Consider the following 23,741-nt stretch of genomic DNA (forward strand, 5'->3'; position numbering starts at 1 on the left):
TGGCAGTGCAAGCAGGTCAGAAAGGCCTTAGGAATATTCTGCAGAAAGGCCTGGAAGTGCAGTGAGGGCTGCGAGTTCCAAGTCAGAGGTGAAGCCTGTGTTATGAAGACCTTCTGGTAGGGACTGTTCAAAGCAAAAGTGAAAGAAAGAGGCCAACTTCCTTTGGTGCAGCTGGTGGGAGCTGCCTGTGATGAGTTATCATCCATTAAGCAATGCCAGAGAGTGAGTTTGTAAGTGCTGGTAGGCAGTTATCAGTAGAATCATCATGATTATGTTATGTTTGGGGTTGTAATTGAGATTACAAACCAGATTGAGTGTGAAAGTGAAGAGGGAGAAGAGACACAGAGAAAGAATTGAGCTCTTTGAAATGAATAGAGAAATGAACAGGATCCATTCTCTGGACAGTTYGCTGGAGGAACTGCTTCTCCCTGTGCATCACAGGGGTTGGCCACAATTCCCAGTGCTTAGAACAGAATAACCTGGTGTTTATGTGTGCAACCACCAGTTTAGAGGAGCCTGCTGAGGCTGACACTCCCAGATATTATTTGCCTCAGACCTGCATAGTAGGGTGTTGGGGGAATATTGCCTGTGTTCTCGTCAACATAAGGAAGGATCTAAGCAGTTTCATTTGTTTCTGCATGTGCCTGATGCTGAGCCTGGGGTTTTTATTCTTTCAATTATGCTSTGTTGCTTGGAATGCTTAACAGAGCCAGGCACAGGCAGTGCATAGGGATGAGAGCACTGGAATAGAAAAATAAACAGCGGAAACCCACAGCTGAACTACCAGATGCTGGGGTTTGTCGAGACTTTTTAATAAGAATACAAGGACTCTGACTGGGGTCATTATCCCCACCAGCCACTTGTCAGTGTAGGTCCCTCTTTCTCGTTCTCTTTTTTCTTTTTTTTTCCCCTTCCCCAACTCCCCGTTTATTTACACTCCTCTCTATAAAATGTCCCAGTTCAACTGTGACTGAAATAACTGATTAGCTACTACTTCCCCGGAAGAGAGGATGCACAGTGCCCATCCAAGGAGGGTTGTGCCCTCCACTGCATYACCTCTGAAGACATTGCTGTGATGACAGAGAAGCAGACCACTGGACAGCAGGATGTTTAGGCAGAGCTTTCTTTCTTTACCGAAAGCACTGAGGAGAAGTTTGAGGGKCTCCCTGTTGCAGGGGTAGACCATGGGATGTGTGAGACCTCTCCCTGCCTCTTCTCATGGTCCCACCCTTTCCCTTCTTTCTGTCCTGCCARTCATGAACTGCAGGTCTTCACTACCATGACCTGAGCCCAGCCTCACAGTTCTCTCCTGCACTTGGAGAGGCTGGACATGCTGTGTTTGGCCCATGATGGAGACAAAGACCTTTAGCTACAGTTGTGCTACAGTTGACAGCTGCTGTTGTGAGTGGCACTGTCTCATCATTCCTTGGTGCTCTGCTGCCTGCATCTGTCAGTCTTTTAGGCTATGAACTTTCTGAGGCAGGAGCCACATTCTTGGTCATTCCTGTGCAGAGTAAACTGCAATGGCATTATAATCCTTTGTGCTTTGGCAATAAATAAATAACAGAACATGCTGTAGAACTGCACAGTTCTCACTTAATGTACAAAGACCAGTCCCCTCTCCAGTGCCAGGGGAAAGGAGGGCTCAAGGTTCCCTCACACCTCTGCCATGTCCATGTATTTTGGACAAGCACTACCTGTGTCTCAGAAGCAAAAACTGGGCATGGTCCTTYGATGTGGCTGCACTACAGTCAGGTGAGGTTGGGCAGAGAGGCCATGGATGACCCCGAGCAGACCACAGTAATTCCAGTGCTCTGGCCTCTACTGGCTGGATGTTCTGCAGCAAGAAAAGTGAAGAAATATCAATGGCTTTAAAGGGAWAGCAAACCTGAAGCAAGTGCTGCATGTGCCTGACAGTGGTTATGGTGCATAGCAGTCAACAAGGGTCCAGAAGGAAGGTCAAGAGAGATTCCCACCAAAGCCAGTAATTGTTTTCTTCTTTAGCTTGTTTATTTTCTGTGCAGTTAGCAAAACGTGACTCTTCATTATGGGTGGTGTAACCAGTCATTAGCTGTGTACACATGGCTGGGGTTCAGTTACACAGAAACAAGATACTTTGCTTTTCCACACTGGCTGAGAAAAGGAAAATGCACTGACGTACTTGGCATGTAGACTTGAGCTTTGGGAAGCCACTGTTGCTTGTGTGGGACTGGTCTCTGCAGCAYGTGAGCTGGTTCAGAAGAGCTCAGTGCTTTCTAAGCATCTCCCCTGTGTAAGTGGCTGCAGCCAACAGTGATCCAGGCTGGCTGGTGAACCACACTCAGTGGTTCAGTGCATCAGTGCCAGGCTGATACAGCCACTGGAGACAAGTTGGGATCCTCCTTGCTGGACTTGGGAGCCAGTCCCACCAGCTTGGACATCCCTGCAGCATKTTCTGAGGAGCTCTGGCTTGGCTGTTGCTCGTGTCTGCTTTCTTTGCTTTGCTTCGCTTTCTGGAGAACTACTGCTAATGATTTGTAGTGCAACTAATGCATGAGACTTGCTTCTGTCATATCACAAGGAGTGATTTTGGAGCTTGTGCTGTTCTCATGCTTTCCCTCTTGCTGACTTGCTGACAACAAGAAGGAAAAAATTCTTGGTTTTCTCTTTTTGGGAACTTCCAGAGGTTGCATTCCTCCCCCTTAATCTCAGCTAATTTCTTAGTCAGCATGCTCAGGATCACATGGATTTCTGCCAGGTAAGTAGGGATTTTTGTGAGCTGTAGTCTGTTCAGTCGGCAATCATTTTAGCTGTAAAAGGCCATGGCTTAGCGTGGGGCTCAGATGACACACACATTCAGCTTCCAGCTCCTTTATTTTTTAAATGGCTTTAGTTACTCCCTCTCTGCTGCTTTTTTTTGCAACCCAGCCATAGGGTTTAGATCTATTCTGTAAAAGTGGTGCTAAACCAAACAAGGCAAACCTAAGAAAGGCTTAATTAAAATAACAGAAATCTCACACTCASTGAATCTGTTGCTGGAGCTCTTTTTGCCAGTAAACAAAAAATTCAAATGGCTGATTTCCCCCCCAGTTTCATAAGTGGTTACTGAGCTTCTGCAGTTGCTACATTCCTTAAAAAGTTGTTATTTCTTTTTTGGTCACACACTAGGGGACTCCATTGTTTTCAGTGGTGCCTATTGAGTTAGGCCCATCGACAGCARAACTCATTCTGGGTCATTAAATTTGGAGGCACAGTAGTATAATTTGGTGACTTTATTCTGTTTCTTAGCAGACACTTGTATGAAAGTCACGCACACACAAAACCAGAATAACCATCCTTCTCCCTTCCTGCAAACTCTGAGAGTCTTAAAGGACCTCTTAAAGACGGTTTAAAGGACTTGTTAAAGACCATTAGAATCGGTAAAGCTGTGTTTGGGCACATATTAGGCAGAAGTAGCAAAAACATGCTGCTGTCTTATGTTATTGATTCTAGTGCTGTGCTCTTCCAGTGTTGACAATTTAACAAGGTTTCTTGGAAAAACTGGCTGTGCTTAAGAGAAGATTCACACAAACGATTCACGATCTGGAGAATACACTGTGATGTGAGAAAATGAAGAAAGCAGCCAGTTTGTCACTGAAGAAAAAAGGTAGGAACAAAGCCTAAAGTTAACTACCGAGGGAGAGAGTACCAGGTAAATTCTGTGTTTTCACCTAGCACACAAAATCATAATATGAGACTCAGGGCCTGAACTGAAGGTAAACATATTCAAGCTATATAAAATTCATGCTGAGAACCATGGAACAAACTGCTACAGAAGCAATTCTCCATCATTTAAAGACTCCACTTTGAGATTTGATGTCYTGTTAAAAGATGCACTCAAGATCCAAGTGTGTGGTTAAACTAGATGGAGATATCCCAGAGGAAGTACAATGCCAGGCACACGGCGTTTTTTCTGGACTCAGTCTGTAAACTGTGTGGTCTCTGGAAGTTTCACTCTATCCCTGTGCTATGCCTGATATTCATAAACTCAGTTACATCACCCTCAGGGTCTTACTCATAGATAGTTCTTATACAACATTTGGTGCTGACATTTAGGGAACCTCAAACACCTTTTGACCACACCGTAAGTGCAGTGAACATTTGCATCTCCATAGCTCTTAATCTGCCTTTGTTCCCCAGCACCAAATTCACATAAAATGCACATTATTGAGGTTACTAGTGTGCTAAGGTGATGGGAAAGAGGAAAGAGAAGAATGGGGTGTCTGCCCAGAGTTGTAACAAGCTAAACTTCTCTGTCTGAGACCCTCAAACCTAGTCTGAGTAGAAGATCATTCACTCCATGGCTCTCTGCTCACTTTTGTTGGTCAACAGTATTTACTGAGTTCCTGGCTTCACTCTTCATATCTCTAATCAAGCGCTGTAAGCTGTTATTGATGTCAGAATTCAGTGTGCATCTTTAGATTCTCAGTTCTGGGAGACTTCCTGACTCTGATCTTGCTTTTTCTAGTTTTGTAGTGCTGTTCATTTCACTGCCTGTGGCAGTGATTCAGTGACAACCTGACAAGAAAAGAATTTTGCTCAGAGACAATGTGATTAATGARTTACTCTCAGTTCCACGGGATGGATTGGATCAGCATGTTAGAATGATTTCATGCCTTTCACAAATTCTTGATGGCAGGGATGGTCAGCAGAAAAAGTGCTGTGGATCTGAAGAGTCAGCCCTTAGAATTTTGAGACTGCTCTAACACCAGAGTCTGGACAGTGTGCAAGTATGTGCACTTTCCTGAGAGTTTTTGTTTAATGTTTTATGCTGCTAAGTTGTATTTTGGCATGAGGGAACCTTGGTGGAGGCAAACTTTACCTCTGTGTGTGTATTTGGTAAGTTCTATTCTGAGCTTTCTAAGCATTTTTCAGAGGGCAGTTTGATGCAACAGTAAAAACTAACAGGAAAACTGGATCGTGCCAAAGGTTCATTCATCTCATTATTCTCTGTCTTACCCGAGAAAAAAAATAAACTAATCCAGATAAGATTTAACTGCTGGACCTGCCATTGTGCTGCTGGCTCACAGTGAGGAAAGCCTGAACCTGCTACCCACTGCAAAGAAGGGGATCTGATAAAGGAGAGTGTGGAGAAAAAAGGTGTACAAAGTACAGAAATAGGACTGGAGACAGTTCAGAGAGACAGAGGGAAGGGATCAAAGCTCTGGAAAAGATGATTTATGAGAAAAAAACTTGAATAATGAGAGCTGTGTAACACTGGTGAGAGAAGACTGAGTGGAGACAGCCTGCAAAACATAAAAGGTTGCTATGGAGGGCAAGAGAACAGACTCCTCTCCATGTCCAGTTTGGACAGAACAATGTGTAACAGACTGAGTTGTGCTAAGGGGCCTTTAAATTAGACATAAAGAAAAAAATTCCTAAGTCAGATGAAATGACTGAATAGTTTGCTGAAAATACTAGGTAATTACTGGGCCCTGTAAAGTAGATTGGTCAAACACCCCCTTAAATTTGTGAGGTTGGATTATGCTGTAGGGTTGCAGGACAGAGTAAATCATGTTCTGGAGACTCTTGCAGCCCTGTTTTTCATGAGTGTATAATGTGCTTGTTAGAGGAACGGSCTTCTCATGGTTACAGTAACGTTTCTGTATCTATTTCTTCATTGGCATATCCAGCTTCATGTAATCCCTGAGATACCTCGTTCTCAGGGCTTGTGTGCAAAGTGCAGAGCCCATTTATGAAAGGCAGCGTTGCTAAATAAAAACAGAGAGWACTCCACATACCTCCTAATCCATAGCAACTGCCCACTGTCATCACTGGAAGATTCACAGAGGCCTTCTAGCAGGAGCTAACTTCTCATTRTTATTTATTCAGTGTTCATGTAAGACAGCGCCGTTCTGTGAGAATATTTTCCCCTTTTTGTAGCATTCTGTGCACTCCTTGATTTTTCTGCACCCTCATATCTCTGCTTTTCTTCTTCCCTGTGCCTTCACCTCTTCACAGCAGATTCCACAACAGCCTTGTTCTAACCGTGTCCCACAGTCTGCTAAAAAACCCCACAGCAGAASAGGTGCCGTGGGAGTGCCTTGGTTATCCCCAGAATCTGACATTCTGAGGAGATGGATACAGTCAAGGTGTTCAGTCCTCCCAGCTGTTGTCTGAAGCTGCCACRTTTTGGAGAGACACCTGAATTAGTTACATTTAAGTCATAGAGGTTTTTTTTCTGTGTTAGATGGCAAATAGATATTTATGGCACCAAGAAGTYGTGTGTTTGACACTGTCCTTCAGCAGACTGTGCTTGCTGGTGATACATTACACTGTATGTTTGACAGGCTCTGCATATGTCTGCAGCCAGAGGAGAGTCTGCAAGAGGCCCATTCATTGGCACTGAGTGGAGAAGGGTAAATTCGAGTAGAATTAGTCCCAAGCATAGTTCTGGTAAAATAGAAAACGACATTGCAAATCACTTGATGTTAAATATATTTCAAATCCAGCCRTGAAATAATGCCAAAATCCTGGCAGAAAGAAATGTCAAACAATGAAAACAGCAAATGAGAAGTAGCAGGGGTAGGCTGTTGYTCTTTTCAGCATATGTTGTGGAAACTGTTTGTTTGTCTTGAATTTTCTTTCTGGCAGTGTTAATTCTGAGCTGCAGAGAAGCCATTACTGTATTAGGTATCAAGCGTTAAATGATCAAGGAGATGGTGTAGGTGAAACATTTGCCTCTATGTGACAGCAATTCGAGTTTTCATTGTAAGAGATCATTTTATGTAAGGGCACAAAGATGTGCTTTACTTGTTAAATGGAGAGTTCTGCAGGGAGTCTGGATGGAGGTTGTGTGTGTGAGGATGTCTCCTTTGTGGTAAGAGCATGGAGGAGTCAATGCAAATGTATCAGGAGAATATGTAGCCCTCACGTACCAAATGCATTTTTGCTGTACCTTTTAATCCTTGATTTATAGAGTATCAGAAAAAAATATGTGGAAGAAGCTCCTGCAACAAGTGAGCTTGAAACAAAAATAGCAGTTGAGAGGAGAGACTCATGAAACCTCTCATAGGAAAAGAGATTAATATTGCTGGTACTAGGAGTGCCAGCAAATGGCAGAAAACCCACAGCTGGCAGTGATGTGCAGGTTTACTAACCCCCYTCTATTGTATTCCCTGTACATGTTGGAGCATTCCTATCACATAGCAACATGGAAAGTTCTTTCGAGACTCCAGTGCATTTTGATTCTGATTATGATTCATTTTCTGTCTTTCTTGCCCATGAGTAGATTTGTTTCCAAATGTATACAGCAGAATTCCGTCCACTAGACTAGATGTTGTGCATCCACATCYCATGAGACCTTTTTCTCCACCCAGCTTGCACTGAAAAGAACAAAACACTTTCTAGTTACCAGTTTCCCCCATTGGTTAAAGTTTATTTTCTGTGTAACCCCACGTGATCTACAGTGATTCTGTCTTTGTGGCTCTTACTGACATAGTGACACTTCAGACTCCTAAAACTTCAACCCCAGCATCTTGATGGAAATATTTTTGTTGTGTTGGTTTTTTTTTTTTTTTTTCCCCTTTCTAATGTATATAGTGTACTGCTGAGCCAGGCAGACATAAAATTCCTTCTTGGAATATGTTTATACAAGACATGTGCAAGGTGCCATATGGCAAAACCCCAGCTTTCATTCCCTGCACATCCTTGTGTTTCACATGTTTGGGAGAGCATATACCCCTGCGGAGTCTTTACATGGTCTGCTGGCTAGAACTTCCATGGAAAAGAGAGACTAAATGGTCTAAGTAAAATAAGAGGGAATGGAGATGTGGGAGTTTAAAAGTTCAGGGTTTAGTTAGTAAATGGGAGAGCARTAATCCACATGCAGTTCATAGTAGGCATGCTCTGGCTGTTAGGGAATTAAATGACTTAGAGGACAAAACAAAAGGAATACATTTTTCTCAGTCTGTGCCTGTATGGAAAGATCCTGATTCCCAATGGAGTAATGTAATKGATGGTGAAAGAATCTTTACAATGGGAGCAATTCAAGTACCTCATCACAAAATGTCTGAACTTCTGTCTTGAGAGAGTCACTCTGGAGTTCTTTCAGCCTGATGACAGGGTGCTGTGAAAACCCTGGTGGTGTCCTTTTAGAGCAGCAAAAMAGACAAGCCAAGGGGGCCAAGGGCAGGTGAGAGTGTACAAACCCTAAACAGTGTATAGTTATCTTAAAGTTTACATCAAAGGCACAATGGCATTTATTTGGGAGATGTGAATATYGTAACTATCAAAAATACTGAAAATTAAGCCTATTCCAAACATGGTCTCCTAAAAAAAAAAAGAAGTAACACATCAAATTTCATTACATTGAGCTTATATTCTCCAAGTGCCCATTAGGAGGGTTTTGGGATTTCCTTTTAATTAAAATAATGTTTGTTGAGCTTAATATTTTCCTAAAACATTTCTTTTAATGTCTTTTCCCCCTGTTACTAAAATCCAAGTAGTGAGGAAGGATAACTGACCACAAAAAAGGCCAGATGTACTGAGAACAATATTTTTCAAATTGCCTGGCAACAGGAAAAGGGTATTCCAAGTTGAAGAGACTCTGTAACAATTAATATAGTGACAAGATCTGCGTTTCATCCAGTTAGGAAAGGTTTTGTCCTGATWGTTACAAAAGAGGCCAATGGTCATTCTCAGTCTGGCCTCAGCTCTGTTTGGGTGTATAATTTAAAGGTCTGAGATCCAAATAGAAGCCAAGAATGTTGAGTTTCAAACCTGCTTGTAGGAAAGACTCCTTTTGATAGTAGACAATGTATTTCTGTATTTTTCCGAGGATCTATTCACTATTGCCTGAAACGGTTTTATCCTTACACAACTGGAGCTTAACTCAGAACATCAGCTGAAGCTGTGAGGTCACAGGAACCAAAGCTCATGGCGTGTGTTTTCCTGAATCTTGGCCATACTTGTTAGGTTCAAAAAGTGTTGTGCAGGTCTCAGATGAAAATCTAAACTACGTAACATCACAGCTGTTTTAGTAATGAAAGATGTAGTAGATTGTTATGTGTTCTTTGCTGCCTTTAAAACATCATTATAAAGTAAAATAGGGGAGCCAAATCTATCCACATGCTCGAAAGTGAAAAGGTTACAGATCTGTAAACTACTGAACTGTTTTCAAATTGTGTTAAGCTGGACTAATATAAAGTTAACCACACTTTTTTATCGGTAGTGCCAACCCTACACATTCACTCTCTTAAAATGCTGTGTGTAGTCTGCAAAAATAAATTCCCCAGAACAGAAATATAATGCAATCCAAATAACTAGTTTTAAAAATAAATTGAACATGAAATAACAAATATGGATGTAGCCAACACTTAGGGTCCAGAATTTACTAGAAAGACACACATGGGTTGTATTTATCTTTCATGAGTTTTCAAGATAGATACTCGACAAATTATTTCTCTATCTGGGTWGTTTTAGTTTACAAGGGTTTTCTTAGCCCTTCTGTCTTCACTCATACATCAGTGGGAAAGTAAGGAAATCAGTATTTCTGTTGAAGGATTTTATTGCATGGTTCATAAAAACTTGGAGGAAATAGATCCTTTTTTATTCTATTCTTACTCAGTGCTATTTGTTTTAATCCTAATCTTTTATAGATTGATATCACCTATATCTCTTTGGAAACAGGCAGAGGATCTGCCACCTCTGTTTTGACGTAGGACAATTTTGGTCTTCACTTGACTCTCACTATTTAGTATGGTCTGCAAGGTGACAAAGAATGTTTTGGCTCTCACTGTGTTTTTATTAAGACAGTGTACAAGCATTATWAATAAATGAAGCTGTGTCTCTGTCAGCTGTATGAAGCAGGCCTTAAAATGTCACAGATTGTAACTGATACAGAGATCCAGGGTGAACCTGTAGAGTGGTGTGAGCTGCTTTGTTCCTCTTTGACAAATGAACTCTTAGATGCAGCACCAAAAATTTAGTGCTGTTATTGTTAATTGTTTCAATCTCTAGGTAAGGGCAATCAGCAGCAGAAGAGGCTCAGAGTGCAGAACTTTACTCTGKGAGGAGGTGAAAAGCCCAAATATCTAGAGATTTTCTGTGTACCAGATGGTGCAAGTGATTGAAGAAACTGGCAAAGGAAAGATCTGAACATCCCTTCTTTTTGGGTCTCTGGGCCAAGATCTGGAAGTCCTTGTGTAGGATGTCTTGTTCTAAGATCTAATTGAAAATACCAGTGTTACACTAGGGTAAAGTCTGCTGAGACTGTGATGGCATCCATGGCTAATCACCCCAGCCTGCTTCTAAAATGTTTTTCTTTCTCTTAAGCTGTGTCCATGATGGAAAAATTCAGACTCAAACTCATATCCCTGTGGATAGTGGTTCGCTGAAACGAAGAAGAAATCATGTTCTTTTGCAAGGCATAGCAAATCTGTTTCCCCAGTCATACAGTTGAGCCTGCCTGTAAGGGGTAGAAGAACACCTCTAGTATCTATTTTCCATTCTTTGCTTTCCTTTRCAACTTTTCTGCCCTCCAGGCTTGCTCTTAAGGATTAAGGCAATCCCTCCCATTTACCATAGAGAATGGCATGACATGCATAAAAAACTTAGGCAAAGTGTTGATGGGGTTGTTATTGTTAAAAATGTCAAAAATGGCCTATTTCATTAATCACTTTGAAGATTTTGTGTTTTGAAGCACACAGTTAATTCATTAGACCTTTCAATCAGCAGCACGTGCTGGGCATCTCTGAATGCTCTTAAATTACTGACTGTGTAGGAGTTGTGGCACTCACTCCAAAAATACATGAATGGGGATTATTCAGTGCTCATTAGGTGGAATGGGATGCTGAGTGTGGGTAYAGCACCTTCTCCCCCATGTCTTTGCTGTGTTGCACCTTTTGAGGTAATAATTTCCTCTCAGTGGAGGGATGTGATGGCCTCTTCCAGCACGGATGATTTTCACTTGTTTGAGAAAATCTGGTACTGTTTGGTCTTTCACTCGTCTCACGTGACTCATGCAGCTGCCAGTAACGGCGTTCCATTTCTCAGTGTTGTCGTGGTAAATTTTGGACATCACATCCAAACAAAACCAAGAATGGCAATTTTTTTTTTTTTCAAACAAGAAGTAATTAAAGAGAATGAAGAGTAAGAAAAAAAAGCAAATGACCTAGTTTGGTCTTCGCCGCAAAACCCACAACTCTCTGGGGATATCTAGTATGTTAGGCAAATATTTCAAATCTGTCTCTATTTCGAATGTGAGTCATTTCAATTCGACATCTTTCAGTTATTTKTTCATTGGTCTTAATTAGGTAAACTCCAAAACAGTGCAACATGCATTTATTGTTGAATAATTACCCTTTCGGTAAGTTTTCTTGCTCTTGTCTTCTTAGCCTTAATAGCTAATTTTGCCAGTAAGGGTGAAGCCTTCCTGAATGGTAAACAAGGTGTTCCCCAGGGAAGGAAGAGAGCTATTCCCCTTTAATAGGGGTATTTTAAATGTTGATTTCATTGTCGGACAGACAAGTTTACCTTTGTATAAGGAAATATTCTGTTTTGTTCTAGAAGAATTTACCTTTAATAAGAAATGTAGATCCTGACCAGTGTCCTTTCTGAGGTGTGCAGCCTCATCAAATTCCAGTGGACCAATTCTCACGTGGCTTAATCTGGCATAAATCAAGGAAAAAGCCCCCCCAACCTCAGTTACCCCAGAATGAAAGAAGCAAGATACCCAAAATTGAACTAACTTGATTGCTCATATGGAAGGAATTGCCTGATTGCAGCCTTTCACACTACTGTATCAACTCCTTCCGTTCCCTTCCYGAACACTTAAATGTGAAGATATAAATCAAAACTGCAGGACACAAAAAGACAAAAGTTACCTTGATGGATTCCACTTCCATGARATCCTTCTGGAAACCATTCTGCTTTTATTAGATTTGCTCTCTGTAAATTAGGATTAGTTTTTTATATGGATTTATGGAATGGCTATGGTATAGTGCAAGCAGGGTGAGCCCTCTGGTCCAAGGCAAGGGAATGTGTGCTCTTTTCATCTGTTATTGGTAAGTTACAGAATGTAGKTTAAAAGGCCCCTCGATACCAGTGAAAGAAGAGATCTGGTTCCAGACATGGAAAGTGCTTAAATCTTATGTGTGCCAGCCAGTGATATTAATATTGTATAGAACAGCCAGTTGTCAAAGGGCCAGATTCTGTTCTCAGTTACAGCGGTGTAAAGCGGACTTTTCCCATTTTTTTCAGACATAATGAATTAGCTTTCACATGTGCTTGGACACTTGAATACAGACTCGGGTTGTCTGTGTTCRGAGATAATCTCACAGTTCTTTTTTTAGTTGCTGTGGGGGGAAAAACCCATGAGCTGCTGGTTTTGTTCCTTGTCCATCATTGCTCCAGCTCACATGTGGTGAGCACATTTCAGAGGCTTTGGTGCAAGTGCAACTGCACTCAGGGCACTGTTGTGCAAGAAATTTTTAGCTCTTACTAATGAATCTGTAAGGTGCTTTGTGAAGGCAAATGTACAGTGGATTGGCTGAAGCGCAGAATTTTAAGGATTTAGCTTAAGTSTTCTGTTCTTTGCGGGGAGTGAATGTGTTCTCTGATTTGACAGCYACAAGAGAAGATAATTATTTTTGACAGCACAGGGATAGTGTTCATGTTATTCTAGGAAATCTCTGTCTTCACACAAACAGGTATCAGTGTGTGCTGCAGTTGGTATTGCTGAGCTTTGGTGGAAGCTTCAAGTTTCTATGTTTTGATAATTTGATAAAATTGGTAAAGTACATATTTAGAAAGCCCTAATGAATTTCAGACTTGTATCATTTGGGGAATGAAAGAAAGTGTTTTATTACAAGTCCAATATAAATCTTAAACATTTAAAAAGGATCTACAGTATTTTGGAGGGAAGATACATCTTGACTGTATTCCAGGTAACTCTGCTTTTGGAAAGAGAGGAACTGTGAATTGGGTATTGTAATATGATTGATTTACCATCTTCTCTTGGTGGTGTGGCCTTAAAAAACTTACTCATAGTGTTCAACAGTGTATTTAGATACCCTTTAAATGTAATTCATGTACCCCAATTAACAGTCAAAAGTCTTACTATACAGTGTTGCTGAGGTAGGTATTAATCCTGAAGTGAGATAAATTATGATGGGATGAAGCCAGAATAGGAATGAAATAAAGCCCCATGCAGCTGTAGGCTCCAGATGACATAATGATAATTTATATCATGATTACAAGCAGGGCAGTGCTAACAGTCAGAAAGACCCAYTATAAGCTGAAAGGCATCTAAAGGGATACTTTTAAACACCTCTGTCCAAACTCACTGAATACAACTGACTCTGCAGGCCAGAGGATGCTGCATTTCTGTACAATGAGACATAAACAACCATAGTTCATARATTCAAATTCCTTTGAAATTAATTTTTGCTTCCTTGTGAGACCTTTCATTTCTTCCATGTTGTTGTAAATGTGAGAATTTTGGAAGGAAATCTGAAATGAATTTACAAAGTAGTTGTCAGTGGAGAGAGTTCTTAGTCAAAGCCTTATAATTCTTTTTTTTTTTTTTGCTTATTTTTTTGACAGTGAATGGTGGCTACAATCATTGTAGTTTGATCTCCGAGAAGAAGAACATGATGGACATGGAGATGACGAGTGGCTCGGTGCCTGTCTGCAGGCAAGGCCTGTTCCTGCACACGGGGAACTCGCTGGTGCGAGAGCACGCGCTGTCCCGGGAGAGGCTGCTGCACGTGGGCCAGCTCAACTTGGCGCACTCGGATCTCAGGTACTGCTCCAGGTTTTACCAGCTCRTGTCCTCAGCTCCACCCCAAAGCCATGGTGTCACCAAATTACTGCCTGGGAGGTGGGGATGATRCWTACYCCCAACCCAGTCTCCCACAWGGTGATTTGSCATGCCACCATCAAACCTATAGGAYRCCAGTGCCACTTTTATTTCTCCAGCATTTCCTTTAATGCAGTATTTGCAGTGTTCCCATACAGCCACATCCTTGGTATTTGCTTTTGAGGCCATAATGTGAAAATTTGGTCTCTGGTTTTGATATATACATTGTAGTTGGATATGCTATGAACAGAATCTCAATTTAAACATTTGCTATAAATTAATTATATGAAAAAACATAACTCCATTATTTTGTTGTTGTTGTTACAAATGTAACATTACCAGATTTTAAACAAGTACCCTAAACAGACATCCATTGTGAATAGAAGCCTGCTACAAATTAAAATCTGTCCATCTATTTTAATTATGCTGCATTTTGGCAGGGGATGTAATAGAAATAATCTTGACCTTTTTGAAGAGCTGTAGAAAAGAAAAACTTAAATAAAGTTGCAGCCTTTRTCTTAGGTACTTGGAATATTTGGCACTCTGTGGATGGAGCTATCAGGCTGAAATTTCCATGGTCACAGCAAGAAGAAATATGGCCTACAGCTTGGTCTTGAAAATATGACTGTTCTTGATTTTCTTATACATATTCATGCCTTGTTTCTCCTTTTCAATTTACTGGTGGGGTAAGAACATCTGTGTTTTCAGGAGAAGGAGGCATGGTAATATGGCAAGCAAGTGGAAAGRCTTTTTTGCATGTTTGTTTGTTTGTTTGTGTGTTTGTTTGAAAAGGATAAATAATATCCATGCCACATAACAAAGTAATCCACTGTTGCTACAAGGATTTGTAGATGCCTTTGCAGCTGGATGTAAATCTGCTCCATCCTGGTTTCTTTATGGCTCAGTGTGGGACTGGCAATTATCAACCCTTTTTTTTTTTTCATTCTGTCAGTGAGGACAATTATGAAACAAAGATAATTAGGGCAGGAGCAAACAAAAGGAGGAAGAGAATATTCTGCTTAGATCTTTTTGAACCTTTTAGTAAAATTTATAATGAGGAAATGACAGATACCTTCATACCTGGCATCACAGTACCCACCTTCAGAAATATGAACCCCTTYCAGCCCCCATTTGGAAGAGGATTCCCAGAACAACATAAAGGATTGTGAGCTGCATAACATGRGAAAGTAGCAGGTGATAGATCTAATTCTCTTCCCTTTTGTGGCATGTCTAAAGCCTTGAGATTGTGCTGCTGCTAAGTTTGGAAATGTTTGGAGAATATCCTGAAGGACCCTTCCATTCCATTACAGTTTTTTTTTTGTGTCCCACTGATCTGCTTGTATGTCCGCCAGGCTGAGAGAGCTTTTGTCTGCATGGGATTTGCAAAGTAAAGCCAATGCCCAGCTCTGCACTRTGGACCTCATAGACACAGTGTCTCATTATTTCAGTGCTTTTCATGAGGCACAGAGCCAAACCCTTGAGGATTTGAGAGAAGGTRGACAGCATTTCATACAATTTCTGTTTGTGGTGTTTGTGATGCTGTAGGTTCGTGACAAGTAACAGAAAACATGGTCTTTATCTGAAAATCTGAAAACAGGAGAATGTAGCTGAGGTGACACTGAGTGCCCAGGAGAAGACTTAGTGGGAGCCAAGGGTGCTCTGTGCCTCCTCAGATCTCAGCCTTCATCAGAAAATGGATGAGAGAAGTGGGACGGGAATTGTCACATATTGGGGCACACAAACTTCAGGGCAAACTCCTCTTTGGTTGTTCTGCCCAGCTCTGGTGACTAGCACAGAAATAAAAGGAGACACAAATTCGAACAATAGCTCTGGGTAGACTTTGAACTACTTTGCATTTCTAGGTTATGGAACATCCAAGGAAAAGCCAGACAAACCAGGAAGCACCTCCCCCAGCAATGAAAAATCTCCCTCAGGGTTTGGGGTTTTGAATGTCTTTGTCCTTTTTTTGCTTCAGTGCACTGAAACTTGTTATCCCCTTCAGCTTCTCCCTGAAATTGCTTTCTCTTGGAAACTGGATTCTAGGGATGACTGCCTTAGTCCAAGAATCATGATCCCTCTTCTTCCTGGCCCATTTTCCCCACTCAGTTAATAACTTCTCAGTTGTGCAGTGTAATTGCTGCTACATTCTATCTGTGAATGCAATGTGTGTGGGACTGGAAAAGTCCCAATACCTTCCTCACCACAACTGGAGGCAGCACACAGCTAATGTTGGCCTTTTGTCAAATAATCCATTATCAGCCACGGCAAACCCGCCCACACTGCGCGCAGTGCTCGGCATGTAAAACCCAGGGAAGACATCAGAGCACTCGGATTGTGTTGCACGGGATCCTTGGATGTGCAGCAGAACAATCCCCTCCAGCTTCTTAAAACAGTCAGTTATCACCGAGTGCACATTTCCAGTGGCAATTGAAGGCATGTATGTTTTGTAAATAATCCCGAGATTTCAGATACAGTCATCTTTTCCTCTGAGGGTAGTTGGGAGCTGCAGCACTTCTGGCGTGGTGCTACCGGCCTCGTGCTCTGGCTCCAATTACCACGTAAGGGAGTCTCTTAGGAAACACTGCCTCAGTATCCTCTGAGAGGCTGCTGTTACTCTWCAAAGGCCTTACACTCAGCTTTCATGAGCTTAAGCAGCAATTCCGTTCCCTCAGACTGTCCATCTYGGGTGCATGGATGCTCCCTTTGAAGAGAGGTTTTTGGGGTATATTCTTCTGCTCACCTCACTCTCTTTCCAGGACTGCCTGTCTGGAAGCTCCCTAGAGCTGCTCATGCTGATCTGTGTGTTCACACGGTGCTCCTTGCACTGTCCTCCTCTCCTTTGTCCTTTGTCCTCCTCTCCTTTGTCCTTTGTCTCATCTTGGCTGTTTATTTCATACACATTTATCTCTGCTGTCCAGAGATTGGGAAATCCTTAGGGCCAGCACAGCCTGTGGGTACAGGGTTGGAATCTGCACCCTGGCTGTACCATCCCCAAGTCTGGGAGGAATGAGCAGGGCTTTCCCTGAATTAGTGATGGTAAAATTCTGCCAGGAATAGAGGAGCTTTGCATTAATGCAGCCTTGACATCAGGTACCCCAACACTCAAACATCAGGAAATTGATGGAATGTCATATTCTCCGAGCAGAGTTAACTAATGTGGGCTATATAATGTATATAAATATGTAGTGCTACAGAGAAAACWGCAGGTTCAGGAGAGAGCTTGATTCTGATGTGTACAAGCAGCCTGTGCTTATCATTGTGTGGGCAGAGAATGGATAAGACAAGTCTGTGGCAATGGGAAGCATGAGTTTAGTGCCCTCATTTCATTTGCTTTGRAAATAAGGCATCCCAGCTTGACTTCTGGTTCAACACTCTTTTTTGTGTGTCTCATAATCTGCACTGCAACATCACATCAATGCAGTCAACAAACAATACAGTCTTGACTCTGAGTAAGATTGTGTGCTGGAAATCCACTGTTCTGGGGCTTTTGGAAACCTGGTATTTCTCAGGACAGGGATGTTTGTGTCCATCCTGCAGGTGACTCTAGCTGCACRGACTCTAGCTTAGTCAAAAACCAAAATTCTCCCATGGATTTCTGGCAAGATGGGAGCTTTACATAAAGCTTAATAATACGACACCAATTATCACAGGCTGAAACGTAAGGCTTGGGTTAGCTTTATACGGTGTAGGAAATGTGTTGTGTTTACTTTAGCCTAAGGCTTTGGGACCACTAAACCATGATACAAACTGAATTATTTAGAAGAGTATTTGTACAGCAGAAACKAAGTAATAGGAAATGCTGTGCCTGGCATGGCATGCTGTAAAGCCTTTCTCAGAAGGAGTTTAAAACACCCTGCTTTCTACTGAGCAAAACAGAGCAGGGTTTCCCAAACATGTGCAATAAAAGTATACTTATGCCACATATTTTACAGACATATGGTTCTGTAAATGTTAAAAAATAATGTATGAATGCTGTTGGGTTTGGTTTTTTAAATATAAATTTACCATCTGCAGGAACAGGTGCTTTAAGTTTACCCTGAGACCAACTGTGCAAACCTAAAGGGAGAAATTATAAATAATGGTTTATGGAAACCTCTAAAATTCTTTAATGTACTGGTTTAAAATTTCTGGTGGCAAAGGCAAGATATGATTGTTCTATACCAGTGAATAATGGGGAATTTAACTTCTCTCATGATCTTAAAGGGTTTTTTCAYATTAAGCCCTATTGGAGCTTAGAAACCTGTCACTTGTTAGGGCAGTGTTGCCAGTTGTGTGCCTCAGACAGGTGTTGATTTTTGACAACCTTAATTTCATGGGAAGGAAGTATTTTTGAAGCTTTTTATTGTTGCTATTTTTTTCCATTCCTTTTTTGTTCTTCTGAGAGCTGTTACCAAGGAAGTTTTAGAAGTAGTCCTAGCTTCCCATCTTAATATTAGTGATGGATTAATGGAAATAATAGTGATCAAATARTCTAAGATATAAGATAAATTCAGTTTATTCTACATCTTCACAGTTTAATGCATAAATGTCCAAAATACTTACATGCACATGTGTTTCATGCTTTAAAATGTGTCAGATCAACTTTAGCTGCGGTGTCACACACAAGTTGCCAAATGGCTGGGTTTCCTTCAGCTTTTGTGGTGCTAGCATCAAAAAAGCATAAAATTCATTTAAGTGGAACATGTCAGCTTAAGAGCCATGGGGCACCTCTCTGGAGRGTTTATTAGCTCAGGTACAGCTTTCCTGCACACAAATGTACTTTTCTTCTCCTTGGTCTGGCACAATGAAGCCGTAGGTTAAACCTCCACATGCTTTAGGGATATGTAAGGAACACCCTCTGGTCCTAAGAAAAAACACACAGTTGGATCATCCACAGTAAATGTTTATAGCTGAGATAAAATGTTTTATTTTAAGCCATAAACYAGTTGCTAACTGCTTGGAAGAAAATTCTAGGAGGAAATGTTTCCTAAGGCAGAGCTTTTCTGAGAAGTCTTTGTGGAGTTCCTCAAGGTTCTGCTTCCTCAATGAATGGGTTCAACACACATCAAAAAAGATGRAAAAGAATTTCTGCAGAACAGTCTTACTGTGATTTACAGTCCCATGCACACTCTATTATGAAAAATGGAGATGGGAGCRCATAGGCTGCCATTTTAAATCACTGGCTGAGAACTTTTTATTTTGTGYAAGTAAATACTCAGCTGATTTATCACTGATTCTGGAGTGCTGATTGAAAGCACACAATTATTTTGCTGTATTCCTTTTTTCTCACTGATCTGGCTCCTTTTTTAATTTAGCAAAGGAAAGGATGTCTCTGACATGTGAACAAAGCTCAGCCTTTTTTGTGTCAACAAGAATGCCAAGGCATTTYCCCAGTGTGCTCTGAGGAAAATGATGATATTTGAATAATTCAAAAATGCCCAAAGTTCTCAAACTTCATTCTCAGCTATTGTTTTGTCCAATCTATTATGCATTGAAAGCCTTGATTGTGATTGATGAACTGCCTGTGGCAGTGCAGGAGAGATTGTCTGTTCYGTGTGTAACTCAGTGTGTAAAATTAATCCTGTGTAAAACGATGCTGTCTTTACGCAGGTTGGAGAGCAARCATTGCAGATTTCTTTGGTGTAATTGCTGCATTAGACAGGCAACATTCAGCAGAGAGAAAGTGCTTCCATTCTCCAGGGCTTAGCAAGTGTTGTGTCTTGTACAAAAATCGTAAATCCTGTGGTGGTTAGCGATGCTTAATGAAAACTGTATTGCAGGTCACCCAGGTTTCAAGACTCAGTAGATTCTGCTGCTCCATGCCTGAATGGAAGTCACCCGGCTCACCACATTAAACAAGAATGCCCCAGTGATTATAAGGTTCTGTCTGAGGCTTCCACACATAGGAGGATTACAGAGGGGATGGAGCTGAGAGCCTCCGGTAGTCTGCATCCTGAACTAGACCTAATGAATAATAGCTTTACAAATTCACTTTCATCCTACTTGTTTAATAATGAACACAGCTCCTCCCTGGGTCCTTTGTCACTTGGCACCCCTCAGCACTCGGCCAGGCTACAGACAAGCAACCTGAAGAAGAGATGCATCTCCGTTGTGCCGTCTTCAGCCGAAGGAATCGATATTACAGCTATCATCCGCACGTCGCAGACGTCACTGGTCACCTGTGTGAATGGACTGCGAACTAACTCAGCTGGCATTTCCTCTCATCCTGTGGAGATCAGTCATCACAGTGCTCAAAAATCCTCGCAGCCCCAATCTTGCTCTCAGCCTGGAAACCCTTGCAGTATTCCCTCCCCTCCAGCATGTCTTGTACCTCTTTCCGCTGAATGTGACAGAGGTGACTGTGAGCAGATACAAATGCAGCAAGTCGAGGAGAATGGCAGCCTCAGCCTTATGATGAATGGCACGAGCCTTCCTCACCAGAACTCCTCTCACGGCACCCAGAAGGTGAGTTTCTTAAAACAAGAACCAGCTGACGATTATTCCTCCGCTGCTGATCTKTTTCGCCATCACCAGGGGCTGCCTCCCCCTTACCACCTCCACCAGCAGCTCAGCCAGACCCCCGGCACTTTGCCTCACCTCAACGCCTCCATGTCTCCCAAGTCCCTGCAGCCCAGCGACGGCGACGAGCAGGAGCTGGGCAGTGGCAAGCAGGTCTGTCAGTGGATTGACTGCAGTGCCACTTACGACCAACAAGACGAACTGGTCAGACACATAGAAAAGACTCACATTGACCAGAGGAAAGGAGAGGACTTCACTTGCTTCTGGGCAGGCTGTGTCCGCCGYTATAAACCCTTCAATGCTCGTTACAAACTGCTGATTCATATGAGGGTTCACTCTGGAGARAAACCAAACAAGTGCATGGTAAGTCTGGATTATATTTGTTTGAATAGAAACGTAACTGCTCTGCTCTCTTTTCTTGCTCTCTCTTCGAACTTATTCCAATATAATTGTTGTGCTTTCCTGTAACTTAGTCTGTAGCAGGCTAAACGGGAATTGGAGAAAACCTTAATCTAGAAGGAAATGATTGAGTAAGAAATACTGTAGTTCTTGGAAAAGGGATTCWGTTTCCTTATATGAGAGCTTAACTTTTAATACATTGCTTTGTTTTTTTAATATTCATTAAACCACTAATAAARTGATGATCAAAGCACTCAGCCATCATTTAACGTAAAACAAAGTCACTGAGCCTCGGGTGACATTTTTAATCAAGAAACATAAAACACATCTAATGAAATTCTTTTCATTCCTTCAGCTGAACAATAACCCGTAGAGCTGTGAGTGCAAAAGTTTCAAATGGTAATTTAGACAAAAAAAAAAAGAAACTTTTTAAAGGATTTTAAACAGTTAAAAGAATAAAAAGAATATATTTAATTACATTTTCAAAGGTTGTTATGGGCTTTTTTAATTTGCAAAACAGAGCTTTAAAAATAAGTAAAAACCATTGTTCTCTTCTGATCAAGGAAGATGTAAACAACAGCAGTGTTCCAAAAAGAGGATCTTGGGAATAACACCATCTCTGCATCTGCCCACCATGATGACAATATGGCCAAACTAAAATAAAAGTTAATGACTTCCATTAAGCTTTCCACATGTTTGAAACAACAATGATATAAGACCCTGACTGAAACAGATGAAGCAAAACAAGTTTGACATAAGCTTCCAAATTGGGCCATGAAATTTGGAAAGCCTCATTTGTAATGCCCACACATGTGTGCACGCACACACACACACACACACACACACACACACACACACACATGCACAAATAAGTCCAGACAAAGAGAATGGTTATGGCAGCAGGTTGGGGTTCCTGATAGGCAGAATTTTCAGCTATATGTCTATTTTATTGTTTTGATCGGAGCATGATACAATGGAAAATGCTTGTAAGGAAGTTAGATCATGACAAACTTTTCCATGGCAAGCTGTAGCATTTTATGGAGGAATAGGAAAGAATGTTTATAGAAGAGGTTTACTTTTTTTTTTCATTTGTTCAAGAAAAAGCTTCCAGGCCTATGATTGTTATGGAAGGGAAAAGAAAGAAAACAAGAGCATTCGAAGTGTTTTGCAGAGAAAAATTTTCTCTGTCASTGATTGTCCTGATTATCATTCTACTTCATTGGATAAAAATAAAAATTTATTTTAATGTCTGCACTGTTTAGTGGGTATTCCCTAAGATAATACTGGAAACAGTGGACATACTTAGAAAATACCATCAAATTGTCCAAGATAAARTGGAAACACTCTGAGCCTTACATGTTTCTTTTTCCTTTGAAAACAAGAAACTTGTCTGGTTTGTTTCCAGACGTAGCTCAATCACATTTTCTGAATGTACAAATGAATTTAACTTCCCCTGCATAGATTTTATTTAGCTGCAAATTATCAAAGGATAATGCAAGTTTGCTTTTTTCCAAAAGAAGTGTAGGTAAGTAAACTGAAAGCCTACTTAAAACATTAGCTTTCTTGTGGTGCTGAAAGATCAGTAGACTCTGTGGGTAAAGGAACTTGTCTCTTTTCCTGATAAATGCATRTTTAACAGGTATTGTATAGCAGATTTCTAATGTTACATTCCCATTCCTGSAGAAAACTTGGTAAACCAGAGATATTAAATGTTGTAATATCTTAGCAAATGCTAAAAATGTCCTACTTTTAATTARTTTCATCCGTGCTCAAGTACCAGCTTTTGATAACACATCAAGCTTTGTGATTAGGTTGAAAAACCTTTGCATCTGATATTGCAGACAGCCTTTATGGCATATGTATATAACCTTGGCATGTAAGTATATAAAGATCTCTTTTACTGGAGCAGATATTGTAGTTTTTCCCATACATGGAATGGTCCAATCAGAATTGGGAGCTCTACATTGCTCAGCTTGGAGTTAACTCTTCTTTTTCCAGAGTAAGTGCCTTCCACTGTCAGCAGAGGTATTGTGTATGAAATGGTGCAGCCTGGAATTCTGCAGGGAGTCAAGGGGATCCAAGAGAATACACAAAAACTGCGTCTTCTTTGCAAATTCAGTTTTCTTCCCTGGAAAGAGCTTGAGCTAGCAGGGACAGGATCCAAAGCTGCAGCATGGCTCCTTAAGGTTATTAATATCGAGTGGGGATTATTTACCCGGTGAATTCTGTTCCACTTTAAACAGGGGTTGCTGTGCAGTGTTGCATTGTGCAGTGATGTCATGGCATTTTAAGTGATGGCATTTCTTTTGATGTGGTAATAATTGTGCTGTTATTCCTGCAAATTACGAAGGCAATTCATTCTCTCTCTGTAGAGTTCTGAGATTTTGTTTCGGTTTTGCTGTAGCTCTGTTAAAGTAACTTTGCGTCTCTTGGTATTTGTAGTGGAGATTTTCTTCCGCTGTTCACAATTACGCATTGTACTTTCTTTTTAAGCCCTCGATTTCATCCTTCCTGTAAGATTACTGCCTGACTAGGTATTGAAGAGCTCAGGAGAAGCTAACAGTGAGCAGCACCCCGCCCTCCTACAAAAAAGTACTTTTCCATGTAAAATTATTAATTTCTTATGACAGGCTTTGCTACTATGTACTGTAATAGACAAAGGAATTTTGGAATTCAAGCTACTTGAGAACAGGAAATACATGAGACATTTTGATTGAAAAGTAAATGGTTCACTAAAACTGCAGTTAATCCTTTTATTATCTTTCCAACAGCAGTTTCCACAATACTTTCATGAGGTAAGCTTCCTTCAGTCCAACTGTAACACTCTCATCGTTGCAGCTGGTTTGAATTTAGCGAGACTGCTTCTTTCTTTACTACAGACAGGCGACAGGCAAAACAGGATCTGGTGTGGAGCACTGCTGATGTTTCGGGTCCATATTCTGCTCACTGTGTTCCATTGCCAAGGCTGGTACTATGAGTATTCTGTTTTCATATTCTGTTAAATATTGTAATTAAGTGGTGCCTT

The 23,741-nt window shown here is 41.1% G+C and overlaps 1 protein-coding gene across 1 annotated transcript in view; it reads left to right on the forward strand.

Moving 5' to 3' along the window:
• GLIS1 (GLIS family zinc finger 1) overlaps positions 1-23,741 on the forward strand; it is a 174,553-nt gene that overhangs the window by 66,584 nt on the left and 84,228 nt on the right. The window contains exons 3-4 of the mRNA XM_057367011.1: positions 13,564-13,762; positions 19,579-20,680. Of these exons, the coding sequence (XP_057222994.1) occupies positions 13,564-13,762; positions 19,579-20,680 (1,301 nt within the window). The remainder of the gene's footprint in view (positions 1-13,563; positions 13,763-19,578; positions 20,681-23,741) is intronic.

The sequence above is a fragment of the Malurus melanocephalus genome, unplaced genomic scaffold (genome assembly GCF_030028575.1).
Source record: "Malurus melanocephalus ecotype Western Australia unplaced genomic scaffold, MMel_1.1 scaffold_74, whole genome shotgun sequence".
NCBI classification, from domain to species: Eukaryota; Metazoa; Chordata; class Aves; order Passeriformes; family Maluridae; genus Malurus; species Malurus melanocephalus.